Source organism: Lupinus angustifolius, chromosome LG06, assembly GCF_001865875.1.
Source record: "Lupinus angustifolius cultivar Tanjil chromosome LG06, LupAngTanjil_v1.0, whole genome shotgun sequence".
In the NCBI taxonomy this organism is placed as follows: domain Eukaryota; kingdom Viridiplantae; phylum Streptophyta; class Magnoliopsida; order Fabales; family Fabaceae; genus Lupinus; species Lupinus angustifolius.
In genome coordinates, this window is record NC_032014.1 from 20,105,378 (window position 1) to 20,129,842 (window position 24,465).

The 24,465-nt window shown below is 34.3% G+C and overlaps 1 protein-coding gene across 2 annotated transcripts; it reads left to right on the forward strand.

The window, feature by feature from the left end:
* On the forward strand, positions 6,870-21,854 carry LOC109350137 (F-box-like/WD repeat-containing protein TBL1XR1). 2 transcript variants are annotated; one of them, XM_019591285.1, is made up of 14 exons: positions 6,870-7,156; positions 8,022-8,167; positions 8,279-8,609; positions 9,165-9,259; positions 9,349-9,395; positions 10,501-10,648; positions 17,105-17,168; positions 18,933-19,091; positions 19,210-19,331; positions 19,843-19,917; positions 20,125-20,178; positions 20,289-20,362; positions 20,463-20,537; positions 21,272-21,854. In XM_019591285.1, the coding sequence occupies exons 1-14, from the start codon at positions 7,096-7,098 to the stop codon at positions 21,489-21,491; spliced, it is 1,671 nt and encodes a 556-aa protein (XP_019446830.1). In that variant the 5' UTR covers positions 6,870-7,095; the 3' UTR covers positions 21,492-21,854. The 2 variants fall into 2 exon arrangements, with proteins under 2 accessions (XP_019446830.1, XP_019446831.1); XM_019591286.1 differs by lacking the exon at positions 6,870-7,156 and having other exon boundaries at positions 8,057-8,167; positions 8,271-8,609.

Genomic DNA, 24,465 nt, shown 5'->3' on the forward strand with positions numbered 1-24,465 from the left:
AGAATATGGAGCAGTTGAGTTGAAAGATCCCAAGACAAAAGAAACTTGGGTGGTAAATGGACAGAGGTTAAAACCTTATTTAGGTGATGAGTCAGGCTCCATCGTCGATGATCAATCAGAATAATCTCATCCAAAATCTAACGTCAAGCTAATGACATTATAAGAGCGCTAACTAGAAGGCAATCCAGTGTGTGGTAACAATTTATTTCTTTCATCATTTTTTTTATGTTAATTTTATATTTTTATTTTTGGAAAAAACTAAAGCAATTTTTAAATCACATCAAGTAAATCCCAAAAAATTTTAAGGCTTGAGGACAAGCCTTCATTTAAAAAGGGGGGACAAGACTTGATGTAATTTAAAAAAAAAATCTCTTGTCTAGATTGTGTAAAAATGTAAAAAGTAAATTTGTTTGTTCAAAAGCTCAAAAAAAAATTCAAAACTGAAAACAAAATGGCTAAAACAAAATTTTTGAAAAAAGTCGCATAATGTCATAACTTGAAAAAAAATTCAAATTGAAAATTCAATTTTATGTAACAAGATCTTTGCAAACATTTTTTATATTAAAAAGTGTGAATCCAAACCAAGTGAGGGAGTGAGCCAAACACATGAGTGAGAATCAACATTTGATTTGTCTAATTAAACTTATTTAAATCTCTTAATTGCATAAAAATGATAAGAAGTGATCAAGGCATGTTCTTTGATTAGTTGAACCAAAGGCCAAAAAGTCCAAACCAAGTTAGGAACATCCTTTGTAAGCCCCTTTGAGCCAAAACAAATGAAATAAAATAATTTCAAACTATGACATAAAACCAAATTGAAAAAAAATGTTTTACGAGAGCATTAAATTTTAAAGAGTAGTTTGAAAGAATCAAGTTCGGGGGAAATTGGTGGACTTTGCTTCTTAAAAGAAAAAGAAAAACTCAATCTTAAAAAAATGAAAAAAGAAACAAAAAGAGATTGAGAAAAATAGAAGCCAAGGTTGAAAAAGTAAAAGGGGTTCGAAAAAAATAATGGAAAAAAGAAGAGTAAAATATTTCATTGAATTTTTTTCCAAAAATGCTCTCTTTTTTAAACTTAGCCTTAAAAATCTAGAAAAACCATTATACAAACCAAGCCTCATTAAAACCTAAATAAAGACCTTAGTGGTCTTTGAGTAATTATGCAATTTAAGAGAGTAGGTGAGATGAAAAACAAGTTCAAATTACTACAAACAAATGCTTGAAAAATTGAGTGAAACACTTACCCTCCAAAAGTTCTAACTTTGAACTTGTGTACAAAAGAAACACTTTTTGGTTAGAAAAATATTTTCTTAGGTAAATTGTTACACATTTTTTATAAGCAAAAGCATTGATTTCTTGTTTGAAGCATTATGTGTCAAAATTCACAAACCATGAAAGTTCTTATTGAAAATTATTTTTGACATTTTATACATTCGAAATCATGTTGATCATCATTATTATTTTTAGCCAAATCAATTTTCGGATAATTTTCACATTTTGTTTGAGGACAAACAAAGTTTTAAGTTGGGGGGAGTTTGATAAGTGTCAAACATACCTAAATTTCATACACTTTTATGACACTTATCTTAAGCATAATTGGAAAAAACCAACTTCAAACAATATTTTTGTATAAAATATCACAATCTTGTATATTTGTATGTGTATTTCTTTTTTATGTATTTTGTAGGATTTAGAATGAAGAAAAGAAGAGAAAAAAGACTCATTGTCAAAAAGCAAAAAAAAAGTCAAAAATCAAGGTGCTCAACCAAGCAGCTAAGTGTGGACCAAGCCCCGCTAAGCTGACCTGGACACCAGCCTGGCCTTGACACCAGCATGACCTGGACCAAGCTACTCAAGCAAGCAGCTGAGCGGACCTGCTTGGCCACTCAGCCTAGGACCAGACTAGCCCTGGCACAGTTAGACACAAGCTTGGCACATGCTCAAGCTGCTGAACAAGCAGCTTACCAGTCCAACCAAGCAGCTTACTAGAGAACCAAACTCCTGACCAGATCAACAAGTATCAGGCCACGTCCCAGTCAGTACGGTCAAAGCTGCTGAACAAGCAGCTTAGCAGTGCAACAAGTGTGTTTAGCGGTGTGCACCCAAACTTGACATAACCATCAAGCAAACCATGAAGTCACCCATGACCTCACCTCAAGTAGCCAACCATAGGCTTTTCAGAAGTAGCTCACAATAGTTGGTTTCATAGCCCACAACTAGCTTTGATGAGTCCATAAGGAGGTGACAAAGCTACTTGATCAAAGGACCAAACCCATGCTGAAGGGTTTGGTCAGCTGCTTAATGGTCCAGCCAAGCAGCTCAGCGGTCCAGAAAAAATTCTATAAATAGGGACCAATTCATTTGAGCAAGGAGAACCAATTCCACTTGAAAATAACAAGTCTCTCACTAGCAATTCTTTTCTGAAGTTCTCTCTTCATTTCTTAGTTTTTTAGAGCTTTATTTCAAGTAAGTTTGTAATTTTAGTTTAGAATTCAAGAAGAGAAAATGAAAAGGAAAATGAGATGCAAAAATCAATTTTGTACTCCCAATTAGAACTCAAAAGCATTCAATCCTTCGATGGATGGCTCATGCTCCTAACAATTTCTTTTGAATATGGTTATGTAATTTCTACTTCTTATATTCTAAAAGTTTGAATTTTAGTCATTCAAGTTGGCGCTTTGGTTAATTTTACTTGTTTGAGAAGTACTTAATGCTCTTTTTGGATTGATCACCTAAAACATAAGAACTTGTCTAAGTAGTTCAAATACATAAGAAGTTGAGAAACACTTTCATCATTAAAAATGATCTTGTCTCCCCAAGAATTTGTTAATACTTAGTTAATGTTTCTTGTTAAGTATTTATGTGCATATCAAATCAAATAAAAAACAACCAAAATATGTTCACTCATTATTTGTGCATTGAAATATTCATATGACTCATTCTATTAGGCAATTCATTGTGGTTCGACATAACCCTATACTATACTACAAAATTCTACCATTTTAGGACTTACACTAAAAGGAGGATTTTAGAACTTGGTGTTTGGAGTTAATCAAAGTAAAACATAAGAACTTGTCTAAGTAGTTCAAACTCATAAGAAGTTGAGAAATACTTTCCTTATTCAAAATGATCTGACTCATCAAGAATTTGTTAATATTTAGTTTCTTTTTCTTGTTAAATTGTTTATGTACAAAACAACAACAAAAACCATCACAATATGTTTACTCTTTATTTGTGCTTTGACATATTCATATGATTCATTCTATTAGGCAATTCCTTGTGGTTCGACATAACCCTATACTATACTACAATTGAATCTTGAAAGAGGTGTAAATTTTAAAATAGTAAAGTATTTGTGCTTTGACATATGTTTACTCATTATTTGTGCTTTGACATATTCATATGATTCATTCTATTAGGCAATTCCTTGTGGTTCGACATAACCCTATACTATACTACAATGGAATCTTGAAAGAGGTGTAAATTTTAAAATAGTAAAGTATTATCAATAAATTTATTTGTTGAAAACACATTTTAATATACAAAAGTGATGAAACTAACTTACTAACTTTTATTTATTGTTATTTACTTTCCGCCATTTATTTAATCTTTAATACCAATCTTCCTTAAGGAAGAAGTTTGGTTTGTTAATAAAATGAACCCGAAAGGGAGTAAGTAAATAAAAGGTCACTTAAATTTATTATTCTTTTGTTCTTTATTTATTTATTTGTTTGTTTGTTTCTAACAATTAACTATTCATCACTTTTGTACATTAGAATACCATTAAACCGGTGTTGGAATTTATTTCATAAAACCGAGAAGGTATTCAAAGGTACTTAATAATTATGTAATAAGGAATTGCTTCGATACCATTATACCGGCGTTAGAATTTATTCAAACAAAGCCGAGATGGGGCGAAGAAGGAAAAACTCATTCACATGATTATTAAGAAGTAAGTTGTAACTGGAATATTCTTGAAACCATTATATCGGCGTTGAAATTTATTTCAACAAAGCTGAGATGGCGAACAAAGAATAAAACTAACTTCTCTTACTTAATCAAATAAAAAAAATACATCAAAAAGAGAGAAATAACCTTTCAACAAATTGACACTATTGTCGAGACGATTTGTTGAGGGGGAATACCTCTCATAAATATCTTTCAACAGCACAAAAAATACAAATAATATTATTCAGTCATCTTTAATATAATTAAGTGAGACTTAATTGTAATATTTCAAAGGTTTAAAACTGATAGTCAATTTTGAAAACCATAAACCAAAATTCTTATGAGGAAATATATATATATATATTCCTTAGACTTGAGATTACCATAGTAATTAACAAGTTATTTATTATATTTTGATATCGGTAACCTAATGCCTTATGATATTAGTTGAATGATTATTGGGTATAATTAAATCCTTATAGAATTAGTGATTAATCAAGAAAGAATTCATCAACTCATGGTAATGAGTTTGAGCTGTGTAGTACTAAAGACTTTGGCCAATGGGAATTGAATGATTGAAGAAATGAGTTTCTTAAGTCATTCATTACGAGTTAACTTGTTAGAATTTGACAATTTTACTATATTCTAGAGTTAACATAGAGTTGTAAAGATGGAAGGAAATATTATATTAATCTTCTAATGGTTCTAAAGTAAAAGATATTACTTCATTTCTATTCGGTCGTTAAAGAGAATTGCTAGATGTCAACTTTAATTAGTAAATTAATGAGTTAATTTACTACCGGTTTAGTTAATTTCCTACTCGTATTTTGTGCCATGTTTTCATTTCCTGTTGAAAGTATATCATAAACCAATCACAATATGGCACACCAGTTAACAAAATTAAGCATTCATGATTTTGTTTATTTTTGTTTTATTATGATTGGTTTGGAACAACCTTGAGGAAATACTTAGGGACAACATGTCCCCATCCCTCTTTGTTGGTGTTTGTTTGGTGTTGTGCACTTTATTTGGCTCCATGGTTTTGTACTGACAAATGTTAAGTGTTGGGCATTTCATCGTCTTGAGGGTTTTATGTTTATTTTTAATGCTAAATCAGGCTCTCTCAAGGCTTCTTTATCTTTGATCAATACATATAAGGAATATGTTTGGCTTAAGGTAGCTTAACAAACTTATTCCTCGAGAGTTATTACCTGTATTGGTAATTTTATAGTTTGTCTCTCTAAATTATTCCATATCAAGGATTTTTTTATTTCGATGCATTTGATCATGTAGTTTTATCCTTATTTTTTCTCTATAATATTCTCTCCCAAGACACTTTACCATCCTTATAAAGCATTGTATCTACTATCATTGTCCTTAAACTCAACTCGATTTATGCGTCATTTTCATTTTATTTAACTTTCTATGGATCAATTTAGCCCTCATTAAAATGCACCGTCATTTTTAACTTTGATTTCTTCTTTATACATGTCTAGGGGTACACATAATTAGAGTCAGGTTAGATTCACACAGTCTCTATTACTTATAACCCTCTTCATCCGTTACCTGTGATGATATTGAATCTCTAGAACTTTATCCTCGTCTAGGTCATCCAATTATAGACAAGTTAAAATGAGTGATTACTCATTAATATTTTTCATTCGAATGTTTGCGTGTTGGCCGTTTTTTATTTATTCAAATACATGTGTATTATACACTTTTATTGATGATTTTTTATAATGTAATTAATATTTGATGAATGATCATTATGAGTTGTTCAATATTTTTTAATCTTTTGTCATAAATAAAGAACCAACTTGGAAATATATTAATAATTTATGAAGGGATAATGGCAAAATATTTTCCACGTACTTAAATTCTTTAATGAATTCTCATGATATTATGCATAAATCTACTTAATATATATTTAATTCAAATTTATTTTATTTTTCATCTATACTATTAATAAAGGGAAAACACAAAATAACCACCCATTATGGTGTAATTTGTGTTTTCCTATTTTGCCCTCAATATCTTTTTATTTCTACCAAAAAACTATATAATATTATTTTCTTATTTTATCCTTATTATCTTCTTATTTTAAAAGTGTATTTAAAAAATTGAATATTAGACCAATTGAATAAATTCAACCGTAAATTTAGCGCAAAAAATTATATTTGAATTTCTAAAATACAAACTATACATTACAAACGATAGGAAAGCGGGTTGACAGGCACGATAGTGCATATCAACACGCTAGTACTAATAAAAAATAAATGGTGCACACTTTGATACATAAGATATAATATATCACTATTATGATGAGTCCCTCTTTTCATTTTTCCACAACATTCTAGTTAATCATAATGCTTTAACAATAAATTAAATCAATTTGGAAGCAACACTATAAAAAGGATAAAAAATAATCTCTTACAAAAAGTAGTATATTATAATGTTAATTTACTAATAAGGAAAAGAGAAAAACATGTATATTGATAGTGTAAAAGTTTGTCCATCAATTACAATTGATTTTTATTTATTATTTATTATTTATAAAAGTAATACTAATAAATGGGACATAATATATCGACTTGTAAAAATCTTTATACCATCAATATAGTGACACTCTAAAGTAAAATCTTACCATCCCTTGTAAAACCATTTATCATGTTCATAGTGTTTGATCCTATTTAGCATGCAATTTACCATTAATATATGAGAAAAAGGTTTATTATACAAATAATATAAGAGTATTATTATTGTATTATTTATTATCATTCATTTTTAATTATTATTAATGCATAAAATAAAAGTAATGCAAATACATAATATATTGAAATGTGAGTATATAAATAATATATATAGGAGTGTTTTACTATTTTCTAAAAGCTGTACTTATTACCTGCCCGGAAATATAGAAGAAACGGAAAGCCGTCTGAGTTGTCAAGTGATAAAGTAGCATGTCAATTGCAAAATGAACCCCCACCTGTTGCAAAATGAACCCCCACCTGCTCAAACCCCGTTACTCTGCCACTTTATAAATTCCACCTCAACCCTTCCCCCACCACCCTCTTCCTTCTCTTTTTTTTTCTTTCATCCAAACACTGCCTTAATCCTCGCTTCACCCTTCTCGAAGGTTCCGTGAAAATGACTTCCATTACTTCCGTTGAACTCAACTTTATGGTGTTTCGCTATCTTCAAGAATCAGGTTTCTCATTCTCCCCTTCTTTTTTTATATCTTTCATTTTTTGTCTTTTAAATTTCTTTAATATACTATGCTTCTGGTCAGAGGGGGTGAGACTCGCGCAACCGTAAGGTTCCTGCTCAGTGATTACGAGATTACAATTCAAATCCTGGAAAGAGTCTCTCTGCTTCTCGGATAATATGCTCCCTGGACTCCACTAGTGGTAGTCTCGTGCACTGGACCACTGGTTTTTTGTTCGATCTTTTTTTTTAAGTTTTTGTGCGCCCTAAATGTTAGGGTTCTAGAAGCTCGCAAAGTCCCGAGTTTTTTGTTTATAATTATTGCGGTTTGTTGAACTGGTTTGTTGAGCTGTTTATTAGGGTTTAGCTTCTTCCGAGAAACTGAACCTTTCAGGGTTTATTTTTTTATAAGAGTGGTTAAAAATAAAGAGCTTTGAATTTCTATTCTCTGGCTGGGGAGAGTAGATATACATGACCTTATCCTGCAAGTGGAGAGACTGTTTCGTGCCTTCGAACTTGTGACCTTATCGACAAGCAGCAACCTTATTGTTGCGCTGAGGTGTATACTCTTGGCTTTATGTTGAAGGAGGATAGAAAATTGTTAGATCTGTTTCTAAATAATGGATTTGTCTGAAGTGATTTTTTAAGAGATAAGCTATAAAGAATAGCACATTGCTGCTGTTGTCTTAGAGAAATCATGTAGCCTAGGGTTTTGCTCCATCGGAGTGAGAAAAGCTTTTTAACATTGATTTTGTAGCATGTAATTTCTTTTCATTTCATAATATTAAGCTTTTTTGCATCTAGCGAATGACAATATAATGTGCAACTGGACTAGTTTACTGTCTAATTATGTTACATCACCCTTGCAGGTTTCACACATTCTGCTTTTAATTTTGGATATGAGGCTGGCATTAACAAATCCCCCATTGATGGAAATTCGGTGCCGCCGGGTGCTCTTGTTTCATTTGTTCAGAAGGGGTTACAGTACTTTGAAATGGAAGCTAACTATAGTAATGTTAGCATTCTCTATATTCTGTGTACTTAATTTACTGTCAACATAACTTTCAACCATTTGATTTCATACCTTAGGTTTCATGTTGATCATTGTTTATTTTAAGCCTACCAGAGTGATGCAGACCTGGAAGAAGATTTTTTGTTCTTAAAACCTATGGAGCTTATCACAAAAGATGTCAGTCAACTTAGGCAAATGATAAATGAAAGAAGGAAAAAGCAACAGGAGGATAAAAACAAGGGACCTGAAAAGGAGCATGGAAGTGAACGTGGACGGGTAAGAGAAAAGGGAAAACGGAAAAGGGAGAAAGAAGCTGGAAAGGATAGGAAGAATGTAGATAATGATCAAGAGCAAGACCAGCTGCATGGAGATCGGACTGGCAGAGAAATGGTGACTGGTAAAGATGATAAAGCAGTAAGGCTTGAAAAGAATGGAGCATTTGCAGGTAATCAGCTACCCAATGGGGTTGGTTCTGAACTTTGCGCAGTCTTGTATAAAATGTGTTTTGCTCTCTGTTGCAACTTGCATGTCTGGCATGTCATTTCACGTGGAATCAAAGCATTATTTTTGTTAATAATTGGCCCTAAATGCCATTTGATATTTAGTTTGACATGTGGAATTTATGCTTTTTTTTCCTCATTTTTATTGTTTATTATGTAGCACTATATTTTTTTCTTTCTATAAAGTTCCTATTTCCTTGCACTTCAATAGATCATATGCTAGTTAAAGATAATAGGATCAGAATGGATAGCCACTGCTGCAGTCTTAAGATTAGAATTTAGAAATATCCTCTTTCAGATCCTTTTTTAACAATATGTTTTGGAGTCTACCAAAACTACTAATCATAGTTGCAGGATTTTACACCACAAGATCCCTCCAAATGCTCTTTGGTTTTAGGACTACGTCATTGTGTTTGGCACACAAAAATGCAAACTAATGTTATGTTTCAGTTAATATGCTTCCTTTAAAAACGAATGAAGTTTTTCATTCTCATGAATAGAACCGGAACCAATGGGCATCTCGACAACATCAATATCTCAGCCTTGTGCAATTCCTAGTTCAGACGTGACAGTTTTGCAAGGGCACACGTCAGAGGTTAAGTATTGTGAAACTTCTTAATTTTGTTTTTCCATATACTATTTCTATTGTCAAACTCTTAATTTGTCTCTTTACCATCCCTTTAGGTGTGCGCTTGTGCATGGAGTCCTACAGGATCTCTTCTTGCATCAGGGTAGGTATCTCCATCAATGATCCCCCCCCCTATTGTCAATGTACACATAAATCAATTATGGAACAACAGCTATTACTGTGAGCTATGGTAATTATAATTCATGAATAGCAATTACGTAGGAAGTAGCATGCAGAATCCTTTTGGAGAAAGTAGGTAATTAAATAGCTATCAATGTAGTAGATAATGGTTGCTGCAAAATCCTTTTCCTCTATTGGTGGATTTTGGAGAGATTTAATGGTTTTAACATTTTTCACGCATTTAACAATTTTGTACCTTGTCTCTTTCTGACACCTTTCGCCGTTTCCTTCAAAATATATAGATATAAAAGCTGGTTTGAATTTTCTGTTTCAAACATAATGCACATATGGGTCATGTGCGGTTTATAATCTATTTGTTGAGAAGTTGTTTAAATTGTCATACATTTTTTATATCAAGAGTAATACGCAATTATGCATCATGCGGTTTATCCATTGTGTGAAATTAATGGAAGTTTACCATAAGTGGAGGGAGTAGCGTGCAGTTTTCATCTGAATGTTTTGCTTTATGGTGTTTTTAAAGTTGTGCATTTCCTTTTCCAGATAAATTTTGTACTTTTTAAAACTTTTTCAAAAAATAACCCGTTCTGAACTTTTTCTGTTTCATAATTTTTTTACTTTGGAGTTTTAAAATGTTTTACAGAGACAAATGAACTAGAACAGGATCAAAGGGCCTCAAATTTTATAAGCATTATAGTTCTAAAGTTACGTGTTGATGTTAGGAGGCATGATACTTCATCTCTAGGATAATGCATTTTGACCTCACATGTCCTATTTTATAACTTATGTAGGAGTTTGGTTGGTTGCAATCACATGTATTGGCTGTTCTTTGTTTTTATTTTTGGCGGTTCTCATATTTTGGTGATTCTAAAATACAATTGTAGATACGCTGGATGAGATAAAGAAAGTTTTAACAAAAAGTTAATTGTGACAGATTTTTCTTATAAAATTAAAAGCAATAATTATATAAGATGCTAATATTAGCTCTTCTCTTTCTGGGTTCTAAAACACTTTTGAAGGTATCTTATAGTATTCTTGTGCTTTACTCTTACCACCATCTCAAATTTTAGGTCTGGGGATTCAACAGCTCGTATTTGGACAATAGCAGAAGGGAAATGTAAAACCGCTTCACAGAAGCCTTTCAATGCAGTGGTATTGAAGCATGTCAGGGGTAGAACAAATGAAAAGAATAAAGATGTCACTACGCTTGATTGGAATGTGAGTTCAATTACATATACTGATTTAAATGCAAGATAGCAACTGATGTTGTATGTTTGAATCCAGTACTATTGTTTGGTTCACCATTATAAATTTTGTGAAGCTCCTTCTCCACACCTTCCCAAAACTGTTGCTTCTAAAATAGGATATGCTTATACCGCCATGCGTAATTTATTTACTAACTAATAGGATTTATTGACTAATAAAGAGTAGCACAATTACTTTAGTGTTACTTTAATCAACTCTAAATTCGAAGTGTATACATAGTATTCTATAGCTCCAAACAGCATAATGTGTACTTGTATTTTTTTGGGGTACACATATGCTGTCTCACTAGTTGTAGCACTGTATGTGCCATCAAATATGATTGGTCAGAAAAATAGTTAATTATTAATTTTTTAACTTTAATATATTTTTTCAATCAATCATAGGCTGATAGTACATGCAGTGGTACAACTTGTGGGACAATATATGTGCTCCCATTTTTGTGATGTGCTCCTTATTCTCCCTTTGCTTCTTCATGCTGTTTTCAGACACATTTAAATGATTTCCTGAGAACTTCATTTCTTCAACTTTGTAGCAGCAAGCAACCTGCCTTCCTTTCCCTGCTTTCAATATGAAGCATGGGTTAAAATTTTCTCTGCTCTGAAATACTAAATAACACAAACCTGATATTATTAATTAGTTTCTTAAGACATTCTTCTGTGAAGCAGTGGAGAGTGTGCTTGAATTTTGTATCATAAATCTCTTGTTTCCTCCTTATCTATTTGAACTACTAAATGAATGATATCTTGTTTTTTCAGATGTTATTGTATTATGCCTATTTCTATCTGAAAGTTCTTCACAAACCTGTTTATTTCTTTTGATTGTTCTCTTCCTCTTTTCTTCATATAAAATCTCTTATTCTCTCCCTCTCCGTCTCCCACACACACATACACTCTCTATATATATTGATAGACAGTGCTATCTATGCTAGTAAAAATTGAGAGTGAAAGAATAAGTCCCTAAGCCAGAATCAATGGAATTCTTGGCAGGGCTCTAAGATTTTATTGAATTGATAGAGAAAAGAAGAATTAGAAGGTTAGAAGAAGAATACAAGGATCCCTGGATCCCTTTCCCACCACTGATTCCACAATGAGATTGGTTATGCCAAAAACTAACTTCCCATTCTAATTGCTATGCTATTAATAGCAGCTAACTTCCTAATTGTATCTAACTACCCAAGGTAGAAAAGGAAAGTTTGTAATTCTATCCAAACTTTCCTCTTTCCCCTTTTATACACGTTTTTAATCATTGGCTTGGTATTAGCATTATCAATACCCCCCCCCCCTAAACATTTTAACTTGTCCTCAAGTTGGAAACTAGGAAATCTGTCTTGTAGTGTAGTTGCAAATTCCCAAGAACATTCATGATCAGGTAAATTTTGCCACTTGATCAGTACCTCTTCATTACCCCACTCATCTTCTCTTTTGTCTATGATCTTCTTTGGTTCCACCTCCAACTCTAATTCTTCATTCAACATAGGTGGAAGGGGTTGAGGTTGTTGATTAGGTTTAAGGGCCTTCTTCAACAAAGACACATGGAAGACTGGATAGATTTTTGAGTGCAAAGGTAGTTCTAAGTGATAAGCCACAGATCCCACCCTTTTAACTACCTTGTAAGGTCCACAATATCTTGGAGCCAATTTAGCATAGCTCTAGCAGCTAAGGACTTCGTCTTGTATGGCTGCAGCTTGAGGAAAACCCATACACCAACCTCAAATTCTACCACCCTTCTATGCTTATCAGCATACTGCTTCATCAAATTCTGAGCTTTAGCCAAATTATTCTTTAATTCTTCCAAGATGCCATCCCTATGAGAATAAAGCATGTTCACTTCTTCTACCTTGGAAGGGATAGTTCCAGCTTTCAATAAGATAGGATGTTCTCTCCCATACAAAGCCCTGAAAGGGGTCATTCCAGCTGAACTATTGTAGCTTGAATTAAACCAGAATTCAACCCAATGCAACCAATCTACCCACTGTCAGGGTTTAGGTCTTGCAAAACACCTAAGGTAGGTTTCTAAACACTTGTTAGCCACCTCAGTCTAGCCATCTGTTTGAGGATGGTAGGATGTATTCAATTTTAATTGAGTGCTAGCCATTCTAAAAAGCTCCTTCCAAAATTGGCTTAAGAATAAGGGGTCCCTATCAGAGACAATAGTGTTGGGGAACCCATGCAGCTTAACCACCTCCTTTACAAATAGAGCAGACAGTTCCTTTGTTGAGATGTCCATCCACACCTGTTAAGGAAAAGGCAAAGGCTAAAGCAACCCAACAGGAGCTAGGGTGGAGTATTTATTCCTCTTACAAGTGTCACAACTCCCTACAAAGTCCTTGACATCCTTCCTCATACCCTCCCAAAACAAGAAACTAGAAATCTTGTATGTTCTGAAATACCCTTGGTGTCCTCCTGTAGGAGTTTCATGACATTCAGAAATAATTAGAGGACTGTTTAAAACCTAAGACATCACCAACCTATCCTTGTAGTACAACACCCCCTTCTTAATTTCAAACTCTGGATGAGCAGTAGGAGAAATGAGTAGGTCCTGCATTATTTTCCTCCATCTCCCTAAACCTCTTGAATCCAATTGTCCACCTCTTTATGACTCACCATAGAGATGGCTGAATACATAAGCCTCCTAGATAGAGCATCTGCTGCAGAGTTCTCACTACTTGGTTTGTATTGGATTTCAAAATCCAAGCCTACCAATTTGACATCCCACTTGAACTGCTCATCAGTGAACAATTTCTGATCAGTAAAAAAACTTTAAGCTCCTTTGGTCAGTTCTAATAATGAAATGCCTCCCTAAAAGATAGTGCCTCCACTTTTGTATATTGACTTCTATTGAGCCTTCAAGGATAATCCTTTTTGCTCCAAAAAGCTAGAGGTCTACCCTCTTGCATCAAGACAACCCCTAAACCCATGCTGGAAGCATCAGTATCTACTACAAACTGCTTGTTGAAGTTTGGAACAACCAACATGGGAATTTCCATCAAGGCAACCTTCAACCTTTCAAAAGCAGTGGTGGTGTCCTTAGTCCAAGTGAAAGAGTCCTTCCTAAGGAGATCAGTGAGGGGCTTGGCTAATTTTTCATAATTATGAACAAACTTTCTATAGTACCTAGTGAGCCTTAGGAATCCCTCAAGCCCTTAATATTGATTGGTTGAGGCCAAGTCTTCACAACTTCTATCTTAGAATTGTCAGCAACCACCCCTCCTTCAGAAATAATGTGGCCTAGATATTCAATGCTACCTTGACCAAAACTACACTTCTCCAAATTGGCTTTTAGGCTATTCTTTTTCAACAAGGCCAAGATTTTCCCTATGTGTTGGACATGGGATTCTAGGTCAGGGTTGTATACAAGTATATCATAAAAAAAAATTAGGGTAAATTTCCTTAGGAATGGTTTTACGACCTCATTCATGAGGGATTGGAAGATTGAGGGTGCATTAGTAGCCCAAAAGGCATAACTAAGAACTCATAGTGGCCCTTATGGGCCCTAAAAGCATTTTTGCCCACATCTTCTGGTTTCATCCTTATCCGGTGGTAACCTGACTTCAAGTCAAGCTTAGAAAACACCCTTGCTTCCCCTAACTCATCCAACAACTCTTCAATTAGTGGAATAGGAAATTTATTTGAGACTGTAATTCTGTTGAGGGTCCTGTAGTCCACACAAAATCTCCACCCGCTATCATTCTTTTTCACCAATATGATTGGACTAGAGTAAGGGCTTATGCTGGGCCTAATTACTCCAGCTTCCAAAATCTCAGCCACTAGCCTTTCTGTCTCAAATTTCTGATAATATGGACACCTATAGGGTCCGAGAATAGGTATCTCAACTCCTTCCCTTAAGTGTATAGCATGGTCATGCTGTCTAGAAGGTGGAAGTCCCTGCAAATCTTGGAAAACTTCCTGATGTTATTGCAAAACCCCTTCTAGTTCTATAGGAACCCTCCTCTTTGATTCAATCTCCTTAGGAATATCATACTACAGGAGTAACCCCTCCCTTTCCCTCAACAATACTTGCATAAAGGCTCCTAAAGACAATTTTGTCTTGGTCAAAGTAGAATCCCCAACAATGCTTACTAAGGAGTCACCCCTTCTCAGAGTCAACCTCATTCTACCAAAATTTGCTCTAACCTCACTCAAACTGGCCAACCATTCTAACCCCAAGACCACTTCCACCCCTCTTAAAGCAATTAAATAGAAATCTTGAATTACCTCAATCTGTGGTAGGCATAACTGGAGCTGAGAGCACTTTCCCTTGCAAGGTATCTGGGGTCCATCCCCTACCTCCACCACATAGGCTTTAGTATCCTCCAGCTTTAGTTGCAACTGGTTCATCATTTCCCTTGAAATGAAATTGTGTGATGCCCCACAATCTATCATGATAACCACCGGAACCCCATAGAGACTTACCTTAACCTTCCAAGACTTAGTAGTTGTGAGTCCCTTCATGGAATACAAAGAAAGTTGTAGGGAATCAAAGTGCTCAATCTCCCTCTGTATCCCTTTCTCCTTCAATCTCCTCTTCATAAGCCATCAGTAGCATGCTTAACTATTTAAATTTGCACTTATGTTCCCTAGAGAAGGGTTCATCACACCTAAAACAAAGGTCTCTCTCTCTTTTTTCCTTCATCTCAGCATTTGTCAATTTCTTGAATTCCCCTATAGCTTTAGAATTACTAGCTTCTTGACTGGTCCTGGAAGGTGCAGCCACACTTCTTATGGATGACCCTTCTCTCCTACTACTGTTAGTAGAAGAAGGTTCTAAGGTAACCACCTTGTTAAAAGAATTGCTCCTTATTGATCTAGAAGACCTTGTAAACCCCCATGGAGACCTTCTACTCACCACCAAGTTCTTCTGTTCTATAAGTATGGCCTTCTGCATCACCTTTGGTAAGGTTTTCAGCTCATACAACCTTACTTATGCTCGGATCTCCTCCTTGAGTCCATTTAAGAACACTCCCTCACAAAATCTTGGTTGATTCCCCTCAAAGGTCCTGCATACTTCTCAAATTCCTCTACATAAGCCTCTACTCCTCCCTCTTGTTTCAAAGACAGAAGTAACTCGAGGGTTTTCAGCCATGGAAGGTTGGAATCTCCTCACCACTGCCAACTTGAAACCTTCCCAGGTAGGATTTGGGTTACAGTTATACCAACTCAAGGCTTTTCCTTCTAGAGCAACCAGAGTAGCCCTCATCCTCTCCTATTCATAAATGGACATAAGAGAGAAATACCTTTCTAACTTCTGCACCCAACCATATGCATCTTCCCCCCAAGAAGATGGAAATTTCCAATTTTCTTCATCTATTTTGGTTCTGGCCCAATTTATGACTATCCACCTCATCATTTTCACTGCCTTCTCCCATTTTATTCTCAATGAGAGTCACTCCTAACTTGGTGGCTATGGCAGCCAACAGTTCCTCAGTTTTCTTGGTACGCGCTTCATTCAGCTCCATTCTCAATCGCATTTGCTCCCGTCTTCGCGGAATTCCTCCCAACTATCATTTTCTCTAGCCATGCTTCTTGTAGAGACCATGCGACAAAACCCTAATCAGCAGCAGTGTGATTTCTCCCCACAGGCACCAGGATGATGCTCTGATACCAGTGATAGGCACTGGTATCTATGCTAGTAAAAATTGAGAGTGAAAGAATAAGTCCCTAAGCCAGAATCAATGGAATTCTTGGTAGGGCTCTAAGATTTTATTGAATTGATAGAGAGAAGAAGAATTACAAGGTTAGAAGAATACAAGGATCTATGGATCCCTTTCCCACCATTGATTCCACAATCAGATTGGTTATGCCAAAAACTAACTTCCCATTCTAATTGCTATGCTATTAATAGCAGCTAACTTCCTAATTGTATCTAACTACCCAAGGTAGAAAAGGAAAGTTTGTAATTCTATCCAAACTTTCCTCTTTCCCCTTTTATACACATTTTTAATCATTGGCTTGGTATTAGCCGTATCATATCATATATATATATATAATGTATATATGGTACTTAAATCTCTTCCCCTTTTTTCTTCTGATTTCTCTCCACATCTTCTCTATTTTTTGAAAGGTCACATCAACCTCCTTTCAGCAGGGAGCCATCTGGGAAAATCATGACAATCAAGGAAGGATTGTTAAGGTTTATAGGGTTTATTTTGTATGTTTTCATGGCAGGGCTGTGTTTGTTATGAAAATGGGAGATAAATGAAAAATCAAGAAAATAGAGGGGAATTTGAAAATATTTTTCCCAAGATGTTTTTTCTATGGTTTTCTTAAAATATTTTAGATTATCTTTTTCAATATGCTAACTTATTACTATTATAAATGTAATATGTAAATTCAATGTTATTTTTTGTAATATTTTCTTGTTATATTTTATGCTGTACTGAAAAAGTTCACTCTGGCTGCTTCCATACAGGGGGAAGGGATGCTTCTTGCAACTGGTTCTTATGATGGGCAAGCAAGAATTTGGACCACTACTGGTATGAAACTTATCTCCATACTTAGATTGTGCAGTAGCCTTCAAAAAAATTTATTTGGTGGTATAAAACGTCTCTAAGATGTTCTTAAGTTTTGGTATGATATTTCAGTTTTCTATTATTTTGTTGGGTTGGGTGAGAATTTGTGGCTGTCATGGGAAGCCTTGGGAAGGTCATGTGACCGTAGGAGATAAACACTGTCTTTTGCTTCTTGTTTATGTGTTCATCTACTCCCACAATCCCACTAAGAATGAAGGAACTAAGTTAATATATTTTAACAAGTTATTTTGCTTTGTGCATATTACTATATGTTTATGCAACTGTAGCCTTGGAAGAATTTTTTGTCTTCATTCTTGACTATTGTAGTCTGTATATGTTTCATTTTTCCCATGATATATTTTATTTGTCAGTTTTTTATTTTCCTCCCGTCCTCGGTGGATGAAATTATTGTATGGAAGAAATCTTAAATCTGGTTACCAAAGAAATCTTAAAGGGAAAAATCTTAAATTATTGTCTAGTATTTCTTATTGTATGGTTGAAAAAGTAAAACTGTAAAAGGGATGGGGAGGTAGTAAATTGCTCATCTTGTGTTTATGTGAGGCCAGTGTAAATAGTAGAGTCATTCCCTTGAATCCCCTTCATAGGAGGCAGTGGGAAAATTTGTTTTTGATTTGATAAATAGGCAAAGAAATATTGATCCCTACAGTGTGCAATGAAAAGGATTTGTTGGTAGAGGTAAAACCTAAAGGAGTCATTGTTCGGTTGTCAGCCAGGGACTCTTGGTACAGCAAATAAAAGAGGCATATAAATAATAATAAAAACAGAAGTCAAATTTTCTATATTTCTTATCTTGTTATACTTAAATGCTTTCTGTTTTTGTCATTCCCCTTCAACTACCTATAGTAGCATGGTCAGATTGTAATCTATATAACTTTGCATCTAAGTTGCAAGGAAACTTCAAAGATGGTAACATACCTGTATTGGGTATGTTCCGATACCTCTGATCCGTTGCATCTTTTTATATATATTTATTTATTTAAATTTTGTATTGGCATAGCCATACCTTATATTTTAAGAAAAGCCATATCTCTTACTCGTATCGGTATCGATACTGTACCTATATTCATGCAAATAGCTTTGCATGCTTGCTTGTATCTGCCTTTGTTATATACTTATATAGCGAGCTTGTTTAATTAGACTTGTAAGAGACTTGATGTATATTTGTATCCAAAAAGTTACAATAAATCGTTTATGCATGTGTTGATGTAGGATAAGAGCTATTAATTGCAATAGTTTTCACCTGTTAATAATATGAGCAATGATACTCTCAACCATTTTGTTTATAAAAATCACATATTTATCTGTGGGTTGTTCACCTTACAAAAAGTTGATCTTATAATGGGTTGCTGACATTTGTGATTTTCTGTAGCCCAAAATGGTTAAGATCAGCATGACTTTACTAATAACTTTTTAATCAGAGTTAATTTAATGGACTTTAAATTATTTGAGTGATATAGACATTGCACTCGTCTTAACAATTTTTACTTCATGCGTGACTCCATATGCACTTTTTAGTATGTGTATCTCTCTCTCTCTGTCTTGTGAGAGTATCCTCAATGGCTATATCAGTGTCTGATATTTGTAGTTGCATCCATTCCATTTATAAGTATTGTTAGTTTCTTTATGTGGGCTTTGGGTATATCTGAATTTGCGGGCTTCAACAACAAAAATATTGTTTCATTTATGTGGTGACCAATCTTTGACCAGGTGAACTGAGGAATACATTCAACAAACACAAGGGACCCATCTTCTCTCTGAAGTGGAATAAGAAAGGCGATTATCTTCTTACTGGAAGTTTTGATAAAACTGCGATTGTGTGGGATATGAAGACAGAGGAATGGAAACAACAATTTGAATTTCATTCAGGTGCATATTTTGAATATGCAATTTAATTGATGAGCATTCTCTATAAAGAATTTTGATGAGAATATTCTTAACCATGTTGAGGAATGATTGCTCACTGTAGGCTTGATATGTTGTTTAGGTCCAACACTTGATGTTGACTGGCGCAACAATGTGTCCTTTGCCACAAGTTCCTCTGACCATATGATTTATGTTTGCAAGATTGGTGACAACCGTCCTGTAAAAACTTTTGCTGGGCACCAGGTTTGTACATTAGACCTTATTTTGTAGCATTGTGCTATAATACGGATACTTAAATCACTGAAATTATATCCTTTTCGGGGAAGAAGGGTTAATCCCGACTTTCTTGATAACAAGTTAAAAAGGCTGGAAAGTACTATATGGTGCAAAGCCTGGGGCTGCTGCTTTAAGAATGAGTCTTGACTGACTTCCTGAGTAATATTTAGGTATATTTCTTATGACAATTCGGAATACATTGTGTAGAAAATCTAAGTAGCAACCCCATCTTCTGGAAAGAAGACTTTGTTTTTGCTGTTGTAATCTGCTTTGTTAAAGTTAAGTCCCATTTAACTAGTTTAAAGGCTCTGTATGTTTGCATTTTATATCATAGTTGGCTGGGGTTGAAAGTTCAGATATCTGAAATTGTTGCTCATTGAGTGTGTACAGAAAGCTATATGTTGAGATATTTCATTGAAATGCAATATAGTGATTGTATAAGTCTTTCTGTCTGCTAATGAGCTCACTTCAATTTCAGGGTGAAGTTAATTGTGTCAAATGGGATCCAACAGGATCAATACTAGCCTCATGTTCTGATGACAGCACTGCAAAGGTCTAATATTTGTTCGCTTAGTAACTGATCTTATCTATGTTATCAATCCATAATGCTGTTTTCCCCTGTATCTCGGCAGTACTGCCCTTTGCAATCAGTTTACTTTAGAATTATTTTTTATCAGAGAAATTAGATGTAATATGTGAAATTATTGTCCATACGTGTCAATGTTTATTGTCATGCGTTGAGTAGATGATTGTTTTGCAGGTATGGAGAATGAATTATGATAATCATCTTCGTGATTTAAGGGAGCATTCCAAGGTATCCTTAGTTTTGAGTGTTTTCCTTTTGTCAGTTCTTGCTTTGTGTTTGCTTTTGACTTTCTTAGAAATTCTGCATGCCATTGGAAAAACTAAACAATTGCTTTGTAGGAGATATACATTATCAGATGGAGCCCCACTGGTCTTGGCACAAGTAACCCTAATAAAATGTTGGTTTTAGCTAGGTAAGTTAATTCCTTGGTGAACTAGGTTCATTGTTTGGGTGCTATTGGAAAAAAAAATTGTTTTCATGTCAAAAACTACGTGGGCATCTTTTTTGTGCAGTGCTTCATTTGACTCAACTGTGAAGATATGGGATGTGGAACTTGGGAACTCTATTTACAGCTTCAATGGACACAGGTACTATTTTTTATACAGCTTTGGTTCATTTATGTGTGGTGCTGTCTTTTATTAGTTACATTTATTTTTAAGCAGTGTTATGAAATCCGGGCCGACATCAGACCGGAGGTCTCGTGTTAGGTTTAACCGGTTAAAATGCCTGATCCAATTGATGATGTCATATATAATTAATAATTATCTATAAATATATTATTATATATAAATGCAAAATTTTATATTATTAGTAATTATGTTGAAGTAATATTTCTCCATTTTTTTACCAGACTAAAATAAAACGTTAAAGTAGTGTTCTATTTTTTTTAATTTGTAAGTGAACCGCTCAGTTCACTTCCTGGGTTTTTGCAGTTTAACTAGATTTAAACGGTCGAACTGGAATTGCCCCGGTTCAACTGCTCATTCAATTAAGAATGCAAACTAGAACTATTTTCAAGTCCAATCTGCGATCGGACCAGTCGCACCATACGGTCCAGTCCAGATTTCACATTCTTTTTAAGTAACTGGTAGTTTGAGATTCCTCACCCGTCTATATGAAAGGCCTAAGAGCAATGAGGCTTATCAACATGAAGTCCTAAGCTTAATCAGACCTTTGTGCAGCTCTGTTAAGTTCGTAACTTTGTAATTTATATAGCAAATGAATTTCTTATTGAAAAATATCAAGCATAAAAGGAGATAGGTTCTGTTTCCTTGAATGTAATAAATTCCTTTGTTTCTGACATGTTTATTTGGTTTTGCAGGGAACCTGTATATTCTGTTGCATTCAGTCCAGATGGTGAGTATATAGCAAGTGGGTCTCTTGACAAATCCGTGCACATATGGTCATTGAAGGATGGCAAGATCGTGAAAACATACATCGGCAATGGAGGAGCTTTCGAGGTCTGCTGGAATAAGGAAGGTGACAAGCTAGCTGCTTCTTTTGCTGATAATACAGTTTCCATTTTGGATTTAAGGATGTAAGAAGATCCTAAGAGACACACACACCATGTTCTTCTGGCTGGTAAATTCACTTTAGATCAGATTGGTGGAAGTGTACTTTTGATGGGTTTAGCCATTGTTATATTGGGCATTACTCATTGTTCTGGACTCCTGTGGTAGTTTATTTCTAGAAATCATTAGTAAATAGTAATCTATAGGTGTACATTCTTAGTAAAGAAGAATGTATAGATTTAGTTCGACAATATATCCTGTATAATCATCGCTTAAAACCTCCTTAATATGTATCTAGTTGCTTTTCCTGTCCTTATATGGTGAAATTCTTGGGTGCTCTCTGGCCAAGAAAAAATATTGCTTTATATCATTCAATGTGTATAATCTTAGTAATGTGGGTTTTTCAATAGTATATATAGCTTTACATGATTAGGAAATACTTCAGAATTTCTCCTTTCTTTGATGGGAATAATTAAAGTGGCCGCAATTTCTGTCCCCTTTCCATTTCTCTCCCACTACGGTGTTAGATGGAGACCAAGAGGGACGAATTTTGGAAAATAATTGGAGAACATCTGTTGTCTTGTGTCACTGCATATACTAGAAGCCTATGATTGGTTGGAAAAATATTTTGAAGTTAAAAAATTAATTATTTTTTTGACCAAATCATAGTTAATGATATATGCAATGACACAACTTATGGAACACGAGACAAGTTTTTCTGAAAATAATTGCCTTTTAGAAGGGTTTATGAGTTTTGGAGGGAAAATAATGATAAGATTTAGAGTCATCTCACTAGTGCATTTTGTCTTTTAATTCTTCCCTTATTTTTCTTTTTTTTTCAAAATTCAACTTGCAAACAAAAGGATTTGTGTCAGAATAGAATGATAAATTTTGTATGGCAGTATAAAACTGGTCATATTTGTTGAAGATTTTTATCATTTGATTATTTCATTAGTTAGATTAAGGCCACTAAAGATTTTTTCTCAACCACTAGTCAACTTGAAACTGCTATAGAAGTTAGTCTTCATGAAGATTTCTTCTCTTTGCTTAAGAGACAATTGAGCAAATGAAGGATTGCAAAGAAGTAACATTTTTTAATTACCTCTTTTGCTGCTGAAAAATTTAACATTTTTTCCTTAAAATCTTAACTATACCATGATTTCAAAATTGTTTCTGTATGGTTTATGGTATTGTGAAGCATATATTGCGAGTTTGAAATTGGTGGTATGATGCATGCAATTGTAAAAGAACATGTTTTGGTCGAACCTAGATTTGAATCTAGAGATGATAATTTGTTGTTGTGACTCATGCAATCATGTCTATTGTGTTTTTTAAGGTTTATTTATGAATTGGGTTTTGAAAGGGATGAAAGAGAAAGATAAAGCTTCAAAGTCATTTTACACGTATATTTTCTAGTTACTAAGCCTTCCCTTACCATTGTCTTCTCTCCAAAATACAACCCATAAACAAATCCTTAAGTTATATATTTTTATTTAATTAGTATTTATTAAACAATAATAAAAAACAACTTGCACAAGGGAACAACCTATGTAGCATTCAAGCAATCAGTTCCAGCTCTAATTCTATCAAGGCCAAAGCTCAAAGCCAAGCATCCAGACTTGGTAACTTGGTCATATCAGAACAATGAGAAATCAGTTTCTTATAGAAACCTTATCTTATGTATTTCGCACATGGGAATATAACTTAGTTAGTTAAGTTAGTTACTAACTTAATAGCATTATGTTTTTTTCTTTTGTAAATCAATCTTTCACACATATACATCAATATTATACAATCAAAAAAAGATCTATTCAAGTGTTATTATTTTCTTTTCATTGTCATTATCTTCTTCATTTTGTTTCTGTTTCTGTCAAGAACTTGATCAAAGTTCTTGTTCATTCATTCTTCAAAGTCTATCTTTTTTATATGGTATCAGAGCTCTTTTTCTTAAAAGATCTCTGCTACATTCAATGACATCACTCATACCTTCAAATAGCACTTCAAGCATAACAACATCTCATATGCAAGATGTCAATTCATCATATTATGTACATCCATCAGAAAATCCAGCAGTACCCATAGTCTCACCTTTGCTAAATGGACAAAACTATCATCAATGAGCAAGAGCCATGGAAGTCAGCCTCAGCACCAAACAAAAATTGCCCTTTGTAGATGGATCTATCTGAATGCCTCTCAAAACAGACTCTATATATCCAGCCTGGGAAAGGGCAAATAACATTGTGATATCATGGATCAACAGATCAGTCTCTTCAATTTTACAAAGCATCATTTGGATCAAGAAAGCACATGAGGTTTGGGAAGAATTGAGAGCAAGGTTCTCACAGGGGAACCTCTTTCGACTTGTTGAACTTCAAGATTCATTGTCCAATTTCAAGCAAGAAGAATTAAGTGTCAGCAATTATTTCACGGAGATCAAGACTCTATGGGATGAAATTGAAAATCTAAGACCACTACCTATATGTAATTACGCAGATCCACCTAACTACACTGCTGAAATAGGATCAAAGAAGCACTGTGATGAGGATAGAGTTATCAGATTTTTAAAGGGTTTAAATGATGTATACTCTGGGGTCAGATCTCAGATTATGCTTATTGAGCCTTTACCAAACATAAGTAAGGTTTTCTCAATGGTCATACAGCAAGAAACACAGCTATATGGACAAGATTTGGAGGTTAAGGCTATGGCAGTTGCAGGGAATTGGAGAAGAGGAGGAGGATCAAATAGGGGGTCTATTCTTGGAAGAAAATCCTCAAACTCCTTTGGAAGAGGCTCTTGGACTAAAGGGACTAATGCAAAGCAGTGTACCTATTGTAATAAAATTGGGCACACAGCTGAAATATGTTACAGACTCCATGGCTTTTCAACCAATTTTCAATTCACAAAAGGAGAACAAGTTAACTCTATCAGGACCAATGAAGAAACTCAAAAAGAAGAACCACAAACAAGCAACAAGAAGACTGATCAAGACAACACTATCTATGG

What these genes read in the sequence shown, in the direction of transcription:
- LOC109350137 (XM_019591285.1), top strand. Translation starts at nt 7,096, where the DNA reads ATGACTTCCATTACTTCCGTTGAACTCAACTTTATGGTGTTTCGCTAT. An exon ending in TCGCTATCTTCAAGAATCAG is followed by an intron (nt 7,157 to 8,021) that starts GTTTCTCATTCT and finishes TCACCCTTGCAG; the next exon opens with GTTTCACACATTCTGCTTTT. An exon ending in AAGAATTTGGACCACTACTG is followed by an intron (nt 17,169 to 18,932) that starts GTATGAAACTTA and finishes ATCTTTGACCAG; the next exon opens with GTGAACTGAGGAATACATTC.